Source organism: Histomonas meleagridis (genome assembly GCF_020186115.1).
Source record: "Histomonas meleagridis strain 2922-C6/04-10x chromosome Unknown contig_16, whole genome shotgun sequence".
In the NCBI taxonomy this organism is placed as follows: Eukaryota; Parabasalia; order Tritrichomonadida; family Dientamoebidae; genus Histomonas; species Histomonas meleagridis.
This window is the reverse complement of record NW_027150781.1, coordinates 849077-872404: the sequence shown is the minus strand read 5'-3', so window position 1 is coordinate 872404 and position 23328 is coordinate 849077. Positions and strand designations below refer to the sequence as shown.

At 26.9% G+C, this 23328-nt stretch overlaps 5 protein-coding genes across 5 annotated transcripts; 4 read left to right on the top strand and 1 right to left on the bottom strand.

Annotated features, from left to right (window-relative positions):
- Positions 1-739: 739 nt before the first annotated feature.
- Positions 740-1840, top strand: GO595_002131 (RIB43A-like with coiled-coils protein 2; the record flags this gene model as incomplete). The annotated part of the gene is made up of 1 exon (XM_067915007.1): positions 740-1840. The coding sequence occupies one exon, from the start codon at positions 740-742 to the stop codon at positions 1838-1840; it is 1101 nt and encodes a 366-aa protein (XP_067777817.1).
- A 3693-nt stretch (positions 1841-5533) lies between these two features.
- On the top strand, positions 5534-6724 carry GO595_002130 (dnaK protein; the record flags this gene model as incomplete). The annotated part of the gene is made up of 1 exon (XM_067915006.1): positions 5534-6724. One exon carries the CDS (start codon positions 5534-5536, stop codon positions 6722-6724), a length of 1191 nt encoding a protein of 396 aa, XP_067777816.1.
- A 318-nt stretch (positions 6725-7042) lies between these two features.
- On the top strand, positions 7043-8041 carry GO595_002129 (Lecithin:cholesterol acyltransferase family protein; the record flags this gene model as incomplete). Its single annotated transcript, XM_067915005.1, has 1 exon — positions 7043-8041. The coding sequence occupies one exon, from the start codon at positions 7043-7045 to the stop codon at positions 8039-8041; it is 999 nt and encodes a 332-aa protein (XP_067777815.1).
- Positions 8042-14542: 6501 nt separating this feature from the next.
- On the bottom strand, positions 14543-15076 carry GO595_002128 (DUF11 domain-containing protein; the record flags this gene model as incomplete). The annotated part of the gene is made up of 1 exon (XM_067915004.1): positions 14543-15076. One exon carries the CDS (start codon positions 15074-15076, stop codon positions 14543-14545), a length of 534 nt encoding a protein of 177 aa, XP_067777814.1.
- Positions 15077-22091: 7015 nt separating this feature from the next.
- GO595_002127 (alpha/beta hydrolase) lies at positions 22092-22946 on the top strand (the record flags this gene model as incomplete). Its single annotated transcript, XM_067915003.1, has 1 exon — positions 22092-22946. One exon carries the CDS (start codon positions 22092-22094, stop codon positions 22944-22946), a length of 855 nt encoding a protein of 284 aa, XP_067777813.1.
- Between the last annotated feature and the right edge of the window lie 382 nt (positions 22947-23328).

The following is a 23328-nucleotide window of genomic DNA, read 5'->3' as shown; positions in this document are numbered from 1 at the left end:
CAAATCTTATGTTTCCTTCGATTATATATTATATGTTTATTATAGCAAATCCAATAGATACATTAAATTTTTATATAAAATTATTTTTTTTAAATTTTTAGCAAATGGTTCTTATTCAATATGAAAGAAATTATTAACATTTTCTGTATTAATATTGTTATTGATTGCATTTGCATTTTCTTGATAACTTAAAATACGATTTCGTTTAATTTGACGATGGTGATTTATAAAGATAATAAGAAGTGAAATAATTATAATAAAAACATTACAATTACAATAATAATAATTTCTTGCATTAACAGAATCAATAGGTTGTAATATATTACATGTAATATATAATGAATATTCAAGAATGGTATAAAAATAATAAACAAATTTTGTTTCAACATAAGAATAAAATGTTAAACATCGAAAGAGTAATAGTATTTGTGAAAATATTTTTGTAAATAACTGTTTGTGTAATTATTTGTGTTTGAATTAATTTTTGAATATATGTTACACCAAATTGATTAGTAAATGTGTTTGAATTAGTGAATTAGCTAAAATATAGCCAATCTGTAGAAATTTTAAGAACTCTTTTCTTGTGCTTGTGATATTTTGCATATGTGAAATAATATGTTTAGTGATCATCCTAACATCTTAGTTCTTCCAAAATAATATTTGGAAATTATTCAACACAGCACTTATAGCGGCACTTAGAACACAACTTCTGGTATAACGGTTATGTACGTTATTGCAAATGGAGCTCAGACAAACTTCCCAGAGAGAAGAGTTAGAAAGAAGAAAAATTGAACAACTTCGTCAAATACACAGGGACAGGCTAGCTCGAATTAACAATAAAAAGCAATATGATGCTGGTCTAGATTACGATTATCTTAAAAAACAAATTGAAGAAAAGAAAGCACGGGATGCTGCAGAAGCTGAAGAAGAAGCTGAGTATCAACGTAGGTTCCTTGAAGAACAAAGGCTCCTCAAACACATCGACGAAGAGGAAAAAAGGATTAGACAACAAATAATAAAAGAAGATAATGAGTTCCGTGCAACCATGCAAGGGCGTGCTCGTTCTAGGGAATATGACATTAGTCATCCAGAAGCGTTTCCAGATGATCCTTCAATAACAGGTCTCAAGTGGGAAGGTGAAGATCCTAACCATGATGAACGTGTTAGACGGCAAAATGCACAACTTCAACGGTGGCACAAACAACAAATGATGGAAAAGGAAAACCGCGATTATTTACAACGCAAAGAAGACCAAGAATGGGAACGTCGCTACGACGAAAACGAGCGAATTTTAAATGAGATCCAAGCACAAGAAGCACAAACCCGTTATGAGATACAAAATGAGATCAATGATGAGAACAACAGAATGGCCATAGAAAAACGGCGTCATGAAGCAGAAGAACAAAAACGTGAACTTGAAGAAAATGAAAGGGAACGACAATACACTAACAACAGCCCATTTATGACCGAATCGCGAAACCAAGCACGAGGCGTTAACGGTCGCCTTGTTACTCAGGATTGGAAAGGAATGAGTGATGAAGAGAAACTACAGATTATTGAAGAGCGGAGATCACAGATGCTCGAAGCACAAAGGAGAAAACAAGAGGAAGCACTTAGAGAACGTCAAGAAGAAGCTCAAAGAATCAAAATGTCGAGAGAAGCATTAAGGAGAGAAAGAGCAGAACAAAGAGAACGAAAGCAAAGGGAAAAAGAACTTGCGGAACAATACATGAAAGAGGCTGAAGAACATAAAGCAATGAGGAAAAAGCAAGACGAAGAATATAACTCAAATGTACCAACTGATGACTTCTGGAAATTTTTCGGTACTTCTCACAGATGAAAATGTTTTGTCTAAATAACCAATGTTTTTAAATTAGTTAACCATTATTTATGTAACTATTGTACTGAAGAAAACAATAATTAAAAATGTTTTTTTTTTTTTTTACAAAATAAGATCTTCATTAAGGTGTTGTTTTTTGTAAACTTCAGAAATAGATTTTGAATCAATTTTAATCGGATTCCCGAGTTTTCCTATCGTTCGTATCATTGAAAAAGTGATTTAGCGGTTTTCAAAAAAATTGAGCCAAATCTGTTCGTCACCCCCTGAAATGTTTCTGAGCAAACATTTTTTGACTTGCTATACAATTAACTACCAAGAAAAAATTATCGTTTCGGTTTTTTCTGACATAGCCACTTTTGCCTAAAATACAAATAAATGGAAGAAAGAAAGAGTCAACCTCAAAATGAATGGGAAGTCCTTACATCAATCAAGCAATTTGTGTTTGGCTTAAGTGTAGAAAATCTTGAACAATCAATCAATTCAATAATAGGTCAATTTGATAAAGTTTACCCTTTAACATTTGATACGGTTATCAGCAATATGATTTACATAAAATTTTTAATTAGGATGGAAAATATTGATTTATATTTTAAGTTTATAAAAGGAATTGAAACATTTGAAGAAAAAAATCAGATTAATTCAAAAATATCCGATGTGTTCGCACGTTTCCTTTATAATATACTTACAGAAGAAGCAAAATATATTCTGAATATCAAGATTGAACCTAATTTTCTAGATCCAAAATACATTAATAGCTCAAAAAATTTATATTTAATAAATCAAAAATTTAAATCACAAATCATGAAAAAATATGAAGAACTTTCAAAGAATGATTTTGAGCTTCATAAGCGATTGATTATAGAAGGACATAATCCAAATGAGATTGCAAAAATAATTTGAAATGATGAAATCGATAAACTTCAAGAAATATCATCACAAACAAATTTTGATTTTAACCAAAAAATTGAGCCATCACCTTATGAAAGATGTTCATTTGTTAATAAAATGAATGTTACATTAATTGATTATGCAGCTTTTTTTGGTTCAGTTAAATGTTTTAAATATTTACTTATGAATTGTTCTAAAATAGATAACACAGGTAAATATGCAGTTGCAAGCGGAAATTTAGAGATAATTTATTTATGTGAACAAAATCATTCATCATTTAAAAATGCATATGAAACAGCAATTAAATTCCATCAAAATGATATCTTTAAATATCTTTATGAAAATAAAATCATTGAAATTAATGATTACGAAAAATTAGGAAAGAAATGTATTTTGTATTATAATTTTGAAATTTTTTCATTTTTGCTTGAAAAAGGAATGAAGATTGACAATTCTATTATTAATGAATCGGCACAAATTGGAAATATATTTCTTCTTAAATATTTTCTTCGAAATAACCAAATTCCGTCGAATATATTGGCCTTTTCAGCGGAATCAAGAAATATTGAAATTGTTAAATATGTGTTGTCACAAGAAGGAATTGATATTAATGGTAAAAATATTCATTTCCTTAATTTAATATTTGTTCATTATATTTGATTTTTGTTTTAGTAATTTCAAATTCTAAAATATTATTTAAGAATTATAGTTCATTCTCCCAAACTGCACTCATTATATCATGTGCAAATGGTGACATAAAAATAGTGAAATTACTTCTTGAACAAGAAGGAATTGATGTTAATGTTAGAGATATTAATTTATTTTATTTATGATTTATTTTAATAAATTAGTGTTTTATAATAATATTTGAGAATTCTTCAAAATATTTAGTACAGCTCTTATGTGGGCATCTAGATATGGTCACACAGATATAGTCAAATTACTTCTTGAACAAAAAGGAATTTATATTAATACTAAAGATTTTTATTTATTTAACTTGAAATTTATTTTAATTATTTTCTATTCCAAAGTAATATATGGAAATTATTTGGAATATTTGAAACAGCACTTATTTTAGCAACTAGAAATGGTCATATAGAAATAGTTAAATCACTTCTTGAACAAAAAGATATTGATATTAATACGAAAGATATTTATTTGTTTTATTTAATATTTATTTAAAAAAATTGGTAAGTCATAATGTTATTTAACATTTATGCGAAATATTTGAATCAGCACTTATGATTGCATCTTTAAATGAAAATAAAGAGATAATTAAATTATTACTTGAGCATAAAGGAATTGATATTAATGCTAAAAGTATATATTTGTTGTATTTGATTTTTATTTTGATAATTTTATATTTTAAAATAATGTTTGGAAATTATTTAAAGTTTTTTATACAACACTTCATATAGCAACTAAATTTGGTGAAATAGAATCTATCAAATTACTTCTTGGAAAAGAAGGTATTGATATTAATCAGAAAAATATTAAATTGTTTGATTTAGTATTCGATTTAAAATATTGAGATTTTAAGCTAAGATTTGGAAATTATTCAAACTATTATTGACAGCACTTAGCATTGCATCTTATAAAGGATACATAGAAATTGTCAAGTTACTTCTCGAGCAAAAAGGCATTGATATTAATACTAAAGATATTTGTTTAATTTACCCAATAATTTTATTGAATTTTTGCTATTGCAAGATAATATTTGGTAATTATTTATATAATTTTGGACTCCACTTATGTTCGCTTCTTACCATGGGCAAACAGACGTTGTAAAATTACTTCTTGAACAAAAGGATATTGACATTAATGCAAAAAAATATTTGTTAATTTGATTTGAAATTTATTTGAACGATTTGATATTTCAAATTCATATTCGGAAATTATTCAAATATTTTAACACAGCACTTGAAATGGTTGACAACACATTTTCAACTAAAAATAAATACACTGAAATAGCCAAGCTCATTAAAAATTCAAGTGAATAACAATAGGTAATTATAGGATTGGTTAATTTTTAATATTTATGAAATGAAAAGTTTTAATTAAAATAAATTCTTCTTAATCAAAAAAAAAAATTGTTTTGCTAAGCTAAATATGTTATCTATATAAGAATTTTTGTAGGCTTTTTGTGGAACTAAATAATGTTTGATTTAGGGATTCAATGATCTATTGAGAGAAGTTAAAACCAAGCAAAAAGCTTGTTAATTTTTTTTGAAATTAAACGTTCACTAAAAAAAATTGGTCAAATTAACGTTCTTTTACTACAACTTTATGCTGTTTTTACAGCTACTTTTAGGAACTGTCCTTTCAGATACATATGCGTTCGACTTCACATCAAAGAGCGTTCGCATTGCATATCAAAAAATTGGTAAACCAATCAAAATTCTTAATATAACAAAGCAATTTCCAACCAATCATTTTTTATCGATTTGTGAACATGACGATATCAAGGAAGAAACAGAAGAATTTGTTTCTTTATTGGATTTACTTCCACTCAAAAATTATGAAAATGATCATGCAATATCAGTAATACCATTCAATACTACTACATGTGTTAGAGTGCGATTACTCTCGTTAATTAAAATGGCTGGTTTTCTAAATGTTCAAACAATTACTACAGATTATTCTCTTATAAATGATTTTCTTTATGATGCAATTACAAAACTTTCATCGAAATCTTCAATAGCTATTATTGATATAAGAAAGCACCGAAATGAAATAATTTATTTTGAACATAATAATTCTCGAATTCAAATTAAATTTGATGTTTTTTCTGATAACATTAAAGAAATGAAAAACAACAAAATGATAAATCCGGATTATGTTTACATCACAGGAACACATTCCACTAAGAAAGGAAATCAAAAGTATTTTACGAATCTATTTCCAAATTCAAATGTAATTTTTTCGAGGCACCCCAAGCATTCAATACTATGGGGTGCCCTGAACAATGTAAACAAATTCAGAAAATACTTTTTTAAGACTTTAAATCCATATGAAACTAAGATATCAACGCCTTCTTCTAACAAAACAATTAAAATCAACACATTAAAGCCAATCACCAATTCTAGGCTCCAAGTGTCACCAAATTCTCCACGGATTCTTCAACTTCAAATTGGAAGTGATTCTCAAGAAATACAACTTTCTGAAATTACGGATGACCCTATCCAACCAGATTCATCACTAATGTTAACATTTGGTTGTTCACCCAAATACTATAGTTTTGACATCACTAAACTTGAGGTAATCAATCAAACATCACATGGCCGTAATCACTCGTTAAATATTTCGCATAGCTTACTTGATATATTTTACAAACTTGAACACATCGAAGATCATCAAAATACAATTAATCAATATTTCCAAAAGAAATTTATGCAATCTGAGCACGATTCTAAATGTTCTGATATTCGTAGTTTCATTAACTCTATCACAAAAGCAGCACGAAACGATATTACACTTGCATATGTTACCACTCCGCAAGAACGCGAAGAAATTATATCAAACATCAGCGTTGAATTCGACTGTTCCAATAGCAGCATCGAAGAACTTGATCAGATCTTTAATGAATTGCGTCAAAAAGTTCACGATCCATGTTTTAAGTTTTTGCAGGAACTCGATCGACCATATGCAGTCCAAAAACTGAACGAAATGTTAACCAAGAGCGAAGAAAAAAGGAAAACATCGACTGCATCTCAAACAGCAAAAGAACATTTTGATGAAGAATTTAATAATGCGAAACAAATGATCGAAGAGATCGAAAATATGGATCCTTTACAGATGCCAAAGATCACTGTTTCGGATATAATGGAACAATGTAAGAGAATTGAAGAAGTAACAAATGAAATTTCGGCAAGAACAATAAATATCGGACAGGGAGGATTATCAGAGGAAATGATCAAGAAGCTGGAAAAAATGGGTATAAAGGTTAGTAGGCAAGTACCGGATGAAAATGATAAAGGCGCAGAAGAAGGGAACTAATTCTGTTAATAAATTTATTAGAATGTAATTCAAAATTTGATACAAACGATAGATGAATTCTATAATTAATTCATCGTTTTTGTCTGAAAATATTTGTCGTTTTATTTATATTTCGAATATTAAATGTTCGCTCTATTATTTGCAGCGAGCTTACAAAAAAGACCTGTGATAATAGTTCCTGGTTTCATTGGAAGCAAAATATTATTGTCAAGTGAAGAAAAATCAAAATGGTATTGTCCTGATAAACAAAGTAAAATAAGTTTCACAAATGTTATGCAATCAATACCTCCTAGAGGACTGTGTCTTTTTAACATGACCATGCTTCATTATGACAAAAACACAGATACATATCTCAATTCTAAAAATACTACTGTCCAAGTTGTTGACTTTGGCGGTGTTTCTGGCATTGATTACATTCATGAATATCCATTTGGTATTCGTGGTGGTCCTGGATTTTACAGATACATCAAACTTGCTCAAGAACGTGGTTATGTAGTTGGCAAAGATTTGTTTGGTGCTCCATACGATTGGCGTTATGGCATTTTCCTTAATGACACCTTTTGGCAATCCTTCAGTGAACTTATTGAAAACTCGGTAAATATAAATGGTGAAAAAGCCTCAATTCATGCACACTCTTTTGGTTGTGTTTTGACACATTATTTTCTTACCCATCATGTTACAGAAGAATGGAAATCACAATACATCCAGAATGTTGTTCTTGTCGGTCCAGCCTTTTCTAGTTCACCAATGGCCATGAACTTTCTTTCTCCGCAGAAAATCTTTGGAATTAGACTTACTCCATTAGAAAATTTAGCGCGATCACTTCCAAGTTTATATCATTTTATGCCAAATCTTGAAATGTTTGGCGATATTGACATTGTTAAAACTGATTCTCGCACATATAAACTCTCAGAGATCGAAAACTTTGCGTTAGATTATAATAATTACACAGAAGAACAAATCATAACAATGAAAAAAGGAATTAAATTATCGCGTGAAGCACCAAAGCCAATAAATGCAAATACATTTATAATATATAACAGTGCAATGAAAACTGGCCTTGTAATGGAATATAAAAATGGAAAATTAAAATTCGATGACGCAAAAGGTGACGCTGTTGTGACATCGCATGGAATCGATTGGATCTGCAAGAATTGGAAAATGGAACACCAATTGAAATGTGTCGATTTGAACCAAACGAAAAATGCGTTTCATCATAAAAATTTGGTTGCAAATGATGTGGTAATAAATATGGCTTTGGATTGGGCATTGGGAAGCTCAGAGAAAAATGCAAAAACTTTAAATGAAGATTTATAAATTATAATTTTGTTTATGTATAAACAATTTTTTGGTGTATTATTAAGTTTCATGTGTTTAATTTCTAAATATTTTAAAGAATAATAAGTGGAATTAATTTTTAAAGAAATATTTTCACAAAATTTATATTTTATTAATGATTTTTGAATTTTTAGTATTATATATCTTGTTTCAAGGTTTTTCGTGGAAGATGTAATTTAACTCTTTCTTATTTCCATTTTCAATTACATCAGAATTATAAACTTTCTGAAATTATGCCAATTTTTTTGGATGGTTATCACAATTTCTAATTTAAGAATGATAATTGATTATAACGAAAACAACAATCCACATAAAAGACATAGAAGAGTGACTTATTAAAAAAAAAAAAAGTAATGTTATTTACCACAACACGCATCCATTTTTCCTGGCGTCTTCTTTCCCTATTTAAAATTGAGAAGTTGAACATTTTTTTATGAAAGGATCTTTGAGCTTTCACTTACGCATTATCGAACAAAATTGTTTGAGGTGAGCTTCGTATTGTTACTTAAAACAAGGCATAATAACTTGAATTTCCTGTATAACTTGTACTTTTTTTCAAATTTCTGGAATGTTTTTATTATAATTATTTTACTTCTTATTATCTTTATAAATCACCATCGTCAAATTAAACGAAATCGTATTTTAAGTTATCAAGAAAATGCAAATGCAATCAATAACAATATTAATACAGAAAATGTTAATAATTTCTTTCATATTGAATAAGAACCATTTGCTAAAAATTTAAAAAAAAAATAATTTTATATAAAAATTTAATGTATCTATTGGATTTGCTATAATAAACATATAATATATAATCGAAGGAAACATAAGATTTGCCAAATAACAAAATGTTTGTATTGAATAAATTAATAAAAATCATTTTGTTCTTAAAATATGTTTATTTATATCTGACTTATAAATTTTTCTTCTTTAAAATCGTCTGCAAATGGATCTTCTTCAATATTCGAATTATTGATCCCAACTGAAAATGTATTATCGATTTCATTAATTTTATTATTATTATTATTATTATTATTATTATTATTATTATTATTATTATTATTATTATTATTATTATTATTATTATTATTATTATTATTATTATTATTATTATTATTATTATATATTATTATTATTATTATTATTATTATTATTATTATTATTATTATTATTATTATTATTATTATTATTATTATTATTATTATTATTATTATTATTATTATTATTATTATTATTATTATTATTATTATTATTATTATTATTATTATTATTATTATTATTATTATTATTATTATTATTATTTTCATCTGAAATATTCATTTCTTCTTCATTTTGTTTTCGCTTCTTATTTTGATATTTAATCATAAATATTACAATTCCGACAATTATCAAAACTATCACAATAGCGCCGCTTATAATACCAATTAACAATTCATTTGAGATCGAATTATCTTTTGGTGTAACATCATAATCAGTGACAACTAATGTATAAATGTCAGAATAATAACTATAATAAGACGAATAATATATAACAGTGTAATCGTAATAAATGACATTTGTCGATATATAACTATAAGTTGATTCAAATGTTAACAATGAAATTGTATTTATGTATTTACTATAAAATGTAATCGAAAGTGTAATAGATAATGAGTGTGTTAAAGTGAACGAATGCGTTAAAGATAAAGTTACATCCGATGGATAAGCAACTGATGCAGTGAATGTGTTGGCGAATGTATTAGTGAATGTATTTGAGTTAGTGAATGTGAGTGTTGGCGGGAGACATTCGTCAAGTGTTATTCCCTTAGCAATATCCATATTGCCAAATGTTTCATTTTGATATGTTTCTATTGTCATAACTCTTGTCGCTTTTATATTAACAAATGCATCATTTTGGATTTCTGGTGAAATTTCGCCATTAAAATGAATACATTGAAGTGATGTACAATTAATAAATGCACATGAATTAATATATTGAACATTTTCATCAATAAAAATTCTTTCTAAATTATAACAACTTGCAAAAGAATAATTCATAATAGAAATGACTGATTTAGGAATTGTAAATGTTTGACTTTTCATATTCGGATAACTAATAATTTGTGTAATTTCTTTATTATATAAAACCCCATCATTTTCATAATTCGAATATCCAATATTTTCTTCTGAAACATTAATAAATTGAAGTTTTGTACATTCTAAAAATGCATTTCCAATCGAAGTAACAGAACTTGGTATATAAATATTCACAAGGCTTATACATCCTCTGAATGCATCTGAGCCAATATTTCGTACGCCTACTTCTAAAGTTATCGTTTCAAGTCCTGTACATTTATAAAATGCATTACTACTAATGCTATTACAACGAATTGTAATATTATTTAATGAAATACATTCTGCAAATGCTCCACCACCAATTCCACTCATTAATTTATCTGGAAATTGCACATATTTTAATTGTTTACATGATGCAAATGCTCCACTATTTATATTTCCAACTGTTTCTCCAATTATTACTGTTGTTAATAAAGGCCATTCTCTGAACGCATCACTTTCAAGCTCGCCAACATTAATAACTATAATACGTTCTGTAACATTCATATAATCATTCGAAAAATCATTGGAATCAGATATTGTGAGTGTTTTAGTTGTTTCATCAAATGATTGTTTTGTATTAACAAAAAATATTATCATTAAAATCAAAAATATTTTGAAATTTTGTTTATTTTTATTATAAATTGAATAACTTTTATAAAAATATTTAATAAATTGAAAAAGAATATTAAATATAATTAAAAATGATATAATATATAAATTGTTAATTGTTGATTTAAATATGTAATAAAAGAAATTCCTCAATAAAATATAAAATATTTTTACTTTATTTATTATATAAATATCAAAATAAATTGAAATTTTCTTCAAAGTATTAATAAAGTGATATTTAAATTTAGAAAAAGAAAATAATTCGAAACATTTTTTAAAGATATCAAATAGTGTTATAAATAAATGACTTAATAAATGATAATATTTGCAACTTATTTTATGGTACTTTATATATGAGAAAAAATAAAAATTTGTTATTTGAATGATTTTTGGTATTATTTAATAAATAATGAGTATATTTGGTATGGATCTGTTTATTTGTTGTTACATTTTTGTTTTTAAAATTTATATATTTTATATTTTTATAAAGAATATTTTCATCATAAAATATGTTGAAAATAAAGTCAATAAAATGAATGCTGAAAGTCATTAACATACATATTTCATTATTTTTCATCAATTTAATGGTCATAATTGGAAGATATATTCTTGATTTTAACTCGAACAAAGAACCTTCAAATTTTCATCAAAAATGTATGAAATTGGTTGTTTTTCATTTGAAATTGAAATTGTCAACAAAAATTTAATCGATACGAGTCATAAACAATGATAAGTGAGATGATAATGTTCTCTTCTCATTTTCTCTTTTAACTTGATACAAAATATTCTTTGTTTTCTTAGCAATTTGATTAGAAAAACGATCGAAATCACTCAACACAAAATAATTCAATACCAAGCTTTCAAATAAAATTTTCAACTTTTCTATATACTTATTCAATTATTTTTAAATATAACCGCCTTTTACAGTCAAATTAAAATCTAATTCATTCAAAAACTGTTGTTTTGGTGATATATTATTTTCGACAGAAACAAAGCAACAACAAATACTTTACTTTTTTTAAAACAAATACATTAAACTTTCAATAACATTTTGCATAGGCAGTACTCAAATGCTTGTATTCAACATTTAGATGGTGCCTTCTTTTAATACAAAACGGCATTGAAATAAATTTAATATCTTCGAATTTTATAAAGTTGAAAGTAATTTTACGTCTATATTCAAACATTAATTCTAACACAAATAATTACACAAACAGTTATTTACAAAAATATTTTCACAAATACTATTACTGTTTGATGTTTAACATTTTATTTTTATGTTGAAACAAAATTTGTTTATTATTTTAATATCGTTGTTGAATGTTCATTATATTACATATTATTCTGCTTTTTATACAATTCTTCATAATGAAGATAAAGATTAAGAAAACAAAAATAAGGAAATGCAAGAAATTATTATTATTGTAATCGTTTTTATTATAATTATTTTAATTATTTTACTTCTTATTATCTTTATAATTCGCCGTCGTCAAATTAAACGAAATCGTATTTTAAGTTATCAAGAAAATGCAAATCCAATCAATAACAATACTAACACAGAAAATGTTAATAATTTCTTTCATTTCCTTATTCTTATTTTCTTAATCTTTATCTTCGTGAAAGATGCGTTCATTATTTTATTTTCAGTGAGAGAATCAAAATTATATTTATTTGAAATAAAAACGTGTTTTTTGGAATTTATGAGGAGGATGAAAGTGCCAATGCGAATTAATATTATCATTAATTGAGAATGTCTATCATATTCCATTGTTTTGGTATCTGCGTTTCCAATATAAATCTGGTTTGGCTGTAACGAAAAACCTCTAATTTTTCATTAGAAATGTGTGTAACAACTGTTTTTCGAAAATGCGACATGTGAGTTTTCATCGAAATTATTTTGGATGCCAAGGCACACACGAAGCATTAGGTGACATGAGAAGATCTCATTTACTTGCTCACAAGTGAGGACTCGACATTTGAATGGGTTTAAGGGAAAACGACAACACACAATCAACTTTTTATGAAAAGGAAGTTTCAATTGAATAGTCATTCAACTTTTATGTGTTCATGTCAAAATTGTATCAAAATATTCTCGATTGAAATTGTTTTCTGAACTCGTTCTGACTTAAATTTAACTGTTGATTTACGAGGACTTTTAAATGGGGTTTCAAAAATGAGGTGGGAATGAAAGAGAGAATTATGGGCACAAAATCCTTGATTGATATCAAATAAATGGATCATCTTCGGCATAGTTTGTACGGTTGAAATGGTTTCTATGAACTCATTCTGGCTTAAATTTAACAGTCTATTGTATTCAACTGTGAATTATGTTTCTCAAATGGTATTCGCTTACAAAAAATGAGATGAGAATGGAAGAGGGAATTACGGGCACTAAATCCTCGGAATTGATATCAAGATTTTCTATTTAGAACTTGTTTCATCGAATGTAATAATATTTTATTTATTTATTTATTTTTTGTTTTAAGTTTATTAATCATTAGCGCTGTAACTTATAGTAATAATTGAATTATAAAATGTTTGAATAAAAAAAATGAATCGATAGCAAAACACTAATTTTTATTAACACGAAAGATTAATTAATTAAAAAATGAAACTAGAGATTTTTTAACATTAAATCATATTTTATAGGTTATTAATGATTAATCATATATGGAAATTTATACTTTTATAAATGTTTCTTCTTTAAAATCCTTTGCAAATGGATCATCTTCGACATAGTTTGTATTAAATACAGACTGAAAATTGTTTGCTGAATTTCCTTCTTCATATTGCTTTGACTCTTTATTTTCGGATTCACATTCATCTCCTGAACTAATCGTTTTATTATTTTTATTGCGGCGAATTAAATAAATAATAATGACAATTACTATTAAAATTAAAACACAAACTACGATAACAATTATCATATTTGTATTCTTATTTTCGTTATTTAGTTCTTTTATTGGATTAATTAATGTAAAGAAATTTGAATAAAAATTATAAATTGTTGAATAGTATATAACAGTATAATTATAATAAATAATATTGGTATAAATATAAGTTGCCTTTGAATCAATCACATAAAATGAAAAAGTACTTAAATAAAATGCTTTCTGAATAATTGTTTCTGTAATTGAATATGTGCTATAAAAAATAATTGAATTTGTTAATATTAAACCAAACGGAAAAGAATTCGTAAATGTATTTGATCTTGTAAATGTATTAGAATTCGTAGGTGTATTTGATCGCGTTAATGTATTAGAATTCGTAAATGTGTTTGATCTTGTAAATGAATTTGATCGCGTTAATGTATTCGATTGTGAAAATGTATTCGTAGAGAAATTAAGTCGAATGCTAATGGCTTTTCCTATGTTATCTGCTTTGTCAACAGGAGCAACATGAAGATATCTTTGATAAACAATATCTTCTGTAGTAAATTTAATAGTATCATTATATGCTGTATTTACCATAGTTTCTACATCACATTTAGAATTTTCGTTAATTAGATATTTATAACATTTGATTCCCGTAGTAACATTAACATCAGCTTCTGAATTATCAATTTCTTTGCCTTCACTATTATATGATGCAACTTTAAATGTGTATAACGTTCCAACATCATATGCTTCAATTATTGCTAAATAATTAATTGGATCTATTGTTATATTGATAATTTCTGGATTTGCTTTGTCAATCGAATAGTGATGTTCTTCATACTCGTGTTCAGTGGTCCTTTGCTTAAGATAAAATATAGTGTTAGCAAGGACTTTCCTTTCAAGACTTCGCACCTTCATAACTTCCTTCTTTTTGGTGGATACCAATTCCAAACAAATCTCTGATGGCGGTTAAGCCGATTGGCTTATCATCATTATCATCATCAAGGAATTCTAAAATGATTGAATCGTGACCAGCAATAAAGCCATATCCATTTTTGATATATTTTTCTACAATGCCTTTTGATTTTTCTGTTGATAGAGAAAAACCTCCGCTATAATCCCAAAATCCGAAAACAACAACATCAAATTGATAAATAAAATTTTCTTCTGACGTTTCAAATTCATCAATTGAGTTTAATGTTACATCAATAATTTGCTCTTTCAACTCGGGATCAATACCCAAGGGGTCCGAGTTAATTGATTCAATGAATCCACCTTCCATCCATACTTTTAATGAAGCTGATTTTGGATATATGTGTTGCATTTGATCTTTATTAAATTTCATTGTAACATTATTAATTTTAACTGCTTCATCTAACTGCACATTCGCGCCAAGTTTATTTTCTGATGGATAAATATTTAAAACTTTCATGGATGTCCCAATCTTGTGCGTGCTGAGTGGTTCCCACTGATCGTTTTTCGTTTTCAAAAATATTTTATAATGAACATCTTTTTCATTATCTTCCCAATTGAGATAAGCACCACCTTTCCCATTTGCAAATGTGTCATTAGAATATGCGTATAGCTGTAATTCTTTGGAAAAAGTAAGGAAAAAGCAGAAAATAAACAATTTTTTGCAATTGATATGAATTTCAGTATTACGATAGTTTTTTTCTGTGGAAAACTTTTCATTTAATTTGTCTATCGTTTTTCCACGGAATTTTGGAATTATATTATATTTTTTAGCCATTCGTCCTTACATATTGTATTTTTTCTGATAACATTTATCAAACATATTTTTTATTTACCAGAATGGGCACCATCCACTGTAGTGTTTAACATAATTCATTGGGTCCTTAGCCTTATCTATTAGATTAGCCACATGTTCTTTCACTGGTACTTCTTCCAGTGTTAAAGAATTATCTCCCCATTCTTTACCATACAATTTACATTTAATTCTATTCAACAAATTCTTATCTCTTGTGATTGTTATTTCATCTTTATCACCCTGATATGAAGGATCGCATAAAAACAAAGATAATTGAGCTGAAATCATGTCATCATTATCTCTCAAAACCGTCATCACATTTTCAGAGACCTCTGAAAAATAACCGTTGACCAAACAACCAGTCAAAGCGTTAACGATCATTCTAGTCAATCTAAACGGCACTTTTTCTGGAAAAGTGGTTCTAACGTTCGCCGACTCAAACGTTTCCCCAAAATCAATGTGAATAACTTTGCCAGTTTCTCTATGTATCATTATGTTTCCAGGGTGTCTATCTCCTAACCCTATTAAGTTTCCAATCATTGACATTATGGATGTACTCACAGTAAATCTTTCTCTTCGATTAAACCATTCAGCAGCATTTGGAGATTTTATCCAAAAGAATTCAAATAATTCGTGAGCTTTACATTGCTCTGAAACTATTTCAAACATTTCATAGCGTTGTAAACCATTCATAAATTGAAAACAGTTTTTGACATAACTTTGAACGATATCATTTTCTAAAGAAATTGGAACATTTCGAAGTTTCCGATGATCAAGGATAATTTGATGTAAAGTATCTGCGCCAGTTACCCACGTAATTAAACCACTTTCAATTGTCATTGGTATTACTGAGTATCTAGTAATAAAAGCAGATAAAGCTTTAGTCTCAAGTGATTTTCTAAGTATATGATTAGCTAATGAGAAAAATTGCATTATTCGTTTGTCAAAACGAAGATCCTCATTACCTTTCAATAAGAATTTAATCTTTTCACCTTCGCTTGACATCATTACAACTTCCCTCGGATGTTGTTGAGTATCCAAAACATCCATTGTCGGTTGGATACGTTTAATCAAGGGAAATTCACCCTCTAGTTTATATTTGCCAGGAACCGCAATTGAAAAGTTTCTTTTTTCAGAAAGTTGTTCAGAAATTGTTGTAACGATAATTGTGCACAGATGGTCTTCTTTTTCTTTTAGGATACGAAGAAGGATTTTTAATGAATTCCACATTGATTTAAAATCACCACGTTCCATAAATTCATAACATTGATTAATTTGTTTTCCATATACATTATTAAACATATGATCGAAAGAACATTGAGGGTCGAAAGTTCTATTAAATTGTTCTCTCAGAATTTTAAGTGCTTTTATATGATCTTTCGGACTAATTTTCATGGAGCTTTCGATTGTTTTAATCCATTGTTCAAGAATAGTGATTGAACAACGTACCATTCCATCAATAAACAAATTCCCATCTTCTGCTATATTTGGATATTCCAATTCCATTTTTTTAGATAAACTTTTACATAAATCTGATTTAATTTGGTCGTCGATATTTGAATATAAATGTAAATCATATATTAAACTTTGATAATGTTTTAATCCGAATCGAGAAATGATCGAAAATATTACACTTCTAACGTTCGGATCATTATGTCCAAGTTGTTTCCAAACTTGCGGCAAAACTTTTATTAATAAATTGTCGGGAATATCGAAGTTTTTAATGAATTCTTCATCAACGGATTCTAAGTTATCCATTAACGATGAAATCAAACATATACATTCGATACCATCTTCTTGATGTAAACAAATTGTTGAATAATATTCACGTATCGAATATAATATATATTGTTGTTGATTTTTAATATCTAAATCAGCAATTTTAGAATATACAAGTCCGAGTTTTTTATAAGTTTGATAATGTTTCGAATCAATTTCAAGTGACTTCAAAAGATATTTTTCTGCTTTTTTAAGAGATTTTAATGAATTACTTTTTAATTTAGATAAAAACTTCGCGTATAAATTATAAATATGGACTTTAAATTGATCTGTTGGTGGATACATTTCATGGATTTTAATAAACGCATTAAACATATGATCACCAGTTTTATTCATCATATCAATTAAAAGATTTGATAATTGGTCGTCATTATAATTTGAAGTTTTCTTAATGAATTCATCATAATTATGTGTTTGGAAATGTTCATCAAAATAATTTAATATATCAGGATATGAATATTCTTGATTTAATATTAACTTAAAAAATGCTTCTCTAAAATTCAAGTCCTTTTTTAATATATATTTTTCAAACCCTTTCTTAGATCGATCTAATAAAGATACAGCAAAAAATGTGTTTTTTAATGCTTCTTTTTTATTGCCCATATCCCATGATAATTTATTTCGAGCGATAGTCATGTTTTCATTATTTAAATAAGAGAATAAAGGAGCTAAATGATTATATATCAAAGAAAATTGTTTTTCTTTTCTAATTTGATTAAACAACTTTAAGTAATAACCTTGATTCGATTCAATAGGTAAAATTATGTTATGTAAATATAATAAACTATTCCAACCAAATAAATTACGTGTAAATCCTTGAACTCGATGTGACCAAATCTTTAATAAATGTTGTTGTGATTCCTGGAAATTATCTGAGTTTAAACATTCAATAACTTCATTAAATTCAATAATAATTTGAGCTATGTTTAATAACGTTTGTGGAATGTTTTGATTACCTGTTAAAAATGATTCAATATCATATGCCAATAATTCAAACATTTTCTTTGTTGATTCTGCAGCTTTAGTTAAATCTTTTGTAGCTAAATAAAATACAGTTATTATATACGATTTAAGTAAACTTATATTCTTTTCAAAATGTTTAACAATTATTTCTAACTTATCGAAATCGCCATTATTAAAATAAGCCCAAGCTAATGCATATAATGCGTCATCTCTTTTTTCTTCTGGAATTTCGATAAATTTCTTTTCATATGAAATAATTTCGTCAAATTTATTTGAATATCGTAAACATTGTACATATTGTGTAAAACAATCTTTTTCATTTTTATATATTTCAGCAGCTTTTTCCCAATCGCCTAAATTAAATAACCAATCAGCTTTCTCTTTAATCGATACAGTTGATTGAAAGTTTTGGAATAATCCACGTACAGTTGAAGTTTGCCCTAATGCGACATTTGTTTTTAATAATAATTTCGTAATATTCGAATCAATCTTATTATTTAATGATAATCTTTCAAGGAAAAACAAACTTAATTGATGAGATCTTGATAATTCTACAATTTTAAGTATATCGATATCAAATTCATGATTTGTTCTATCTAAAACTTCAATTAATGTTGCTAAAATTGGTGGTAATATTTCATATTCATGTAAAATCCGATTAAATATTGTTGTCAAATATTTTTTATCTTCTTCACAACATATATCCCAACAAGATATAAATGCATAAGGATATAATTGATATAAAAATAGAGGATTATATTCAAAGATATATTTACATGATGAAATTACTTCAGATGGAGAATTTATTATACAAACATAAAATAAATTCTCGAAAAAATGTGAAAGATTTTCTTTAGTAGGGAAATCTAAACTACTAAATATCTTAGAGTTAACTTCAGGCTTAACTAAACCCATTGTACTAAAGTTAAAATGTGGAGATTTAATAACTTTTGGATATTTTTTATATTCTAAATTATTTTGTACACATAAAATCTTTAGATGTGGTTCAGCAGATTCATCAAGTAATGAAATGAATTTAAACACTGCTTCTTCATTAATATGAATGAATTCAAATGAGAAAAATATTAATCTTGAAGTTAACATTTCGGCAACCATATGATTTAAATATATAAAAGAAAACCCTTTCATTATATATCGTACATGTTGAGGAGAATATTCTTTTGACTTAATTCGTAATGCATTGAAATATAATTCGAAATGTTGATTTTGATTAATTATCATATTAGTGATACAAATTAATAAATATTTAAAATATTTTATATCACAAGTAGGAGAAATACATTCCAATAAATAAGGATAAATACTTAATGAATATGTACTAAAAGCTTGGCTTAAAGAGAATGATAATGCGCCACAATATTTAATACAACTTAATAAATTAATATTTTCAATTATCACTGGTGTAATTTGTTGTAGATATGGAATTATTTCGGATTTTGCTTTGATTGAAATGATTTCTAAATATTCAAATAATTTATTTTGATAATTAGTTCGAGCTTTTTTAATAGTTTTAATAAATAAATTGATGATTTTATCTAAATATTTTAATGAAAGTTCAGTTTGATATTCAAATATCGTAGTTATCGATGTAAAAAATAATGGATAAACAACAGAGAAATGTATAAATATATTCGATAATACATAATCAATAATATATTTCTGATTAAATAAATCAGTAGGTAAAGCATTTGGATTATTAGCTAATGCTTGTGTTTGACTCATATCTGTTTGATCAAAAGTTACTCCAATTAAAGCTATTAATTGAATAACTATTTTTAAGTTTTGTGTTGTGTTTAATAATTTAATGAATTGTGTTCCTAATCGAATTTCTCTAAGTCTTGCAGGAAATGATGCATAAGCATTTTGTGCTATATATTGTATAGTGTCCATTATAGCAAATATGATTTCATCGCCATATTTTGGATCTAAATATTTCGCCATAACTTCACAAAATTGATGCGCTTTTGAATAAAGAGCATCACCAATATGTGAAAGAGATTTAAACATATAAATAATTCGTTGATCAAAATATTTCGAGAAAACATTTTTAAATAATTTGGAATGCTTTGGTTCCGTTTTAGAAAATATTCGGAATTTTCGTGGATATTTATTTTGATATTGTGAAGGGAATCTTTGATATTTTAATATATGTAAAATTAAGTCACTTCCTTTATCAATATATTCAGGAGTCAAAATCTTTGGTATTTTTGTTATTTTATAAAACAAATATGATAATTTCGCAGAATGTTTTGGGTTTTGTACTGATAAAAGTGATTGGATTAATATCCTTTGTTGATCTCTAATAAAAGGCACATAATCTAAAGGATTTAATTCGATCAATTTATCAAATAATTGTATATATTTTACTCGAACTTTAAATGATACGTCATTAATACCTTGAAACATTTCTGTTTTTGATGCTAAATAAACACTCGGCTTTAATAACTTAATTGCTAATAATCGACAACATTTAGATTCATCATATAAAAATGTTTCGACAAGAAAATCAATTGATTCTCGAAGATCAAAAGATGCTATAGTTTCGATGATTTGACATCGAATTGTTGGGTCTTCATAAAACGCAAAATTAATTACATTCGAAAACGCTTCTTTAATTGTCTTAAATATAACTAAAGGAAATTCTTTAATTAATATTAAGCAATTAATAAAATGGAATTTCGTGGAATTTTTATTAAAATTTTCACGAACATACGATTGAATCGTTTTAAGATATTGATTTAATAATGTCGGCCTTTTCTTAATACAATATGTAAAGTCAGGACAACAAAATGGTTCTTTAATAGCTCTTAAATCAACTTCGAAATCAGGATTCACATCTAAGATAGCTCGAAGGATATAAAACTCACAATATTCAGTACTTGCCATATTAACAGGCTTTTTATCAAAAAAAAATTCTTTTATTCGATTGAAATCTAATAATAAATGATGTCGTATTATTAAGTCATGATAAATCTCCATAAGTTGGCGCGTTAATGACTTTGTCATAAGAATATTTAAAAATTCGGAAATTAATTCTTTTGTTGGTTCATATTTTTCCCAAATTTGAAAACATAATTCAGCTGATTTATATAAAACCGTTTCAATTGAATTTTTGATTAATGTAATTAAACAGTTTATAATTTCATCTTTGTATGGTGAAAGATGGACATATGAGCGTTTATATGAGGAGATAATTTCTATACCACAAAGGATTTTGTTTTGTTCGGATGAATTTAGATATTCAATCGAATGTTCAAGATAAAAATTTATCGCATTTTTTGATTCTGGCATTTTAGGATGTTTAACATGAAAACGAATAAGTCTAAGTGCTATTTTTTGAAGATATAAACTGTTGTTTTTAGTCATTTCAAAAATTTGTTTGTATTTAAATAAGACAACTGATGAAACATATATAGTTTTTTGAAGTTTTAACATGCGATTAAGCGTTATTAATGCCATTGCTTTATGTGATGAAATGTTTTCGTTAAGCCAATCACTAACTTTTGGTGTGAAGGGTTTAAAAAATGATGATGCCCTTAATTGAGTCTTACACCAATATAATGTTTTGGTAAGAGACCTGAATCTTAATTCATCTTGAAAATGTTCAAGAAATTGAGGAAGCTTTTGATTTAAATATTTTTTTAAACCAACACTTCTTTGAAAATAAAATATGACTGAAAAGTTTAGAAGCCATATTAAGCATTCGCTTATATTGGTATAGTCCATAGGTTGCTCTAATTGTTTTTCAATTTTTTCATAAAAATTTGATAAATCTTTTTCCGAGTTTTCGAGAAGTTTTAATGTTAGACTTTGTATAAGAAAATTTCTTCGTTTCTTCCATTCCTTATATGTCCATATTTCATTGAAGTGAATATCTTCAACGAACATTTGGGAAAAGTGTCAATTCACGAAAAAAATGGAATTTCCGTCGACACCTGATAAATTCTTTGAATCAGAATTAGGTACTACACACTATCGTTTTTTTGAAGTAGATGACGCTCCAATTATTTGTGTTTTGCCTGGCATTTCAATTCCATCAGCTGCATATTGCACATTTGCTAAATGTATTACCAAAAACGGATTTTCCGTTTTGATTCCTGATTACTTTGGAAGAGGATTTAGTACCCCTTCACTTAATTTTAATTATTCCTTACCAGCATACATTAACCAAATCTTAGGTTTAATTAAGCATCTCAAAATTGAAAAATGTATTTTGGTTTCATTTTCCTTTGGAGCCCTCATTGCAGCAAATATTGTGGCTCAAGAGCCATCTTTAATTTCAAGACTTGTATTCATATCTCCATTCCATTTCATTAAACAAGCTACTCGACCTTTCCAAGGGTTTGTGTTATCAAGTTATCTCGGACAATTTTTACTAAAGTTTGTTGCACATCAATTTATCGCAGCAAATCTTGCAACACAATTCTCTGACCTTAAAAAACATGAAGATGCTTACTGGCCAACTGTTGGGTGTTGTCTTCAGCAGCTTAAAAACAATAGTTTTTATTGCAAATCGATTTCACAATTTATTCGTAACTTCAACGAAAACTCAATTTCCGATGAAATGCAAAAGGTAACTCAAATGAGTGTTCGTACGCTTGTATTTCTAGGCGATAAGGATAATATTATCGATATCAAAGAATCCGAAAAATGGTGGAAATATTGGATACCAAACGTAAAGGTCGCTGTGCGCGAAAGTGTCGGACACTTAATGTTCTTGGAAGAGCCTGATGAAGTTGCTGAGCTAGTGAAATTATTTTTACACAAATAGAAAATCACATCCTTTTTATGTTTGATTAAAAAACATTTCATCTTTTTTTGTTTAATTAATTCCAAATTATCATGTGTTTCCAAGCCTTTCAATTATATGTTATTGATGTTTTTATCAAAATAAGAATTATCAATTGATTTGATCCCTAAAATTTTTTGGTATTATTATCATAACCTACCAAATTCTAGCAATGCTAGAAGACTTTATGTGAGTTTTTATTTTGAAGTTGAATGATTTTACGTTTCATGTATATATAATATTAACAAAAACAATTGAAATTCCTTAAAAATATATTTAGTGGGTGCAATACTTTCTCGTGACAATGAATTCATTTAATTTGGAATCAAACTTTGTAATATTTCTCCTTCTCTTCTTAAAAAAA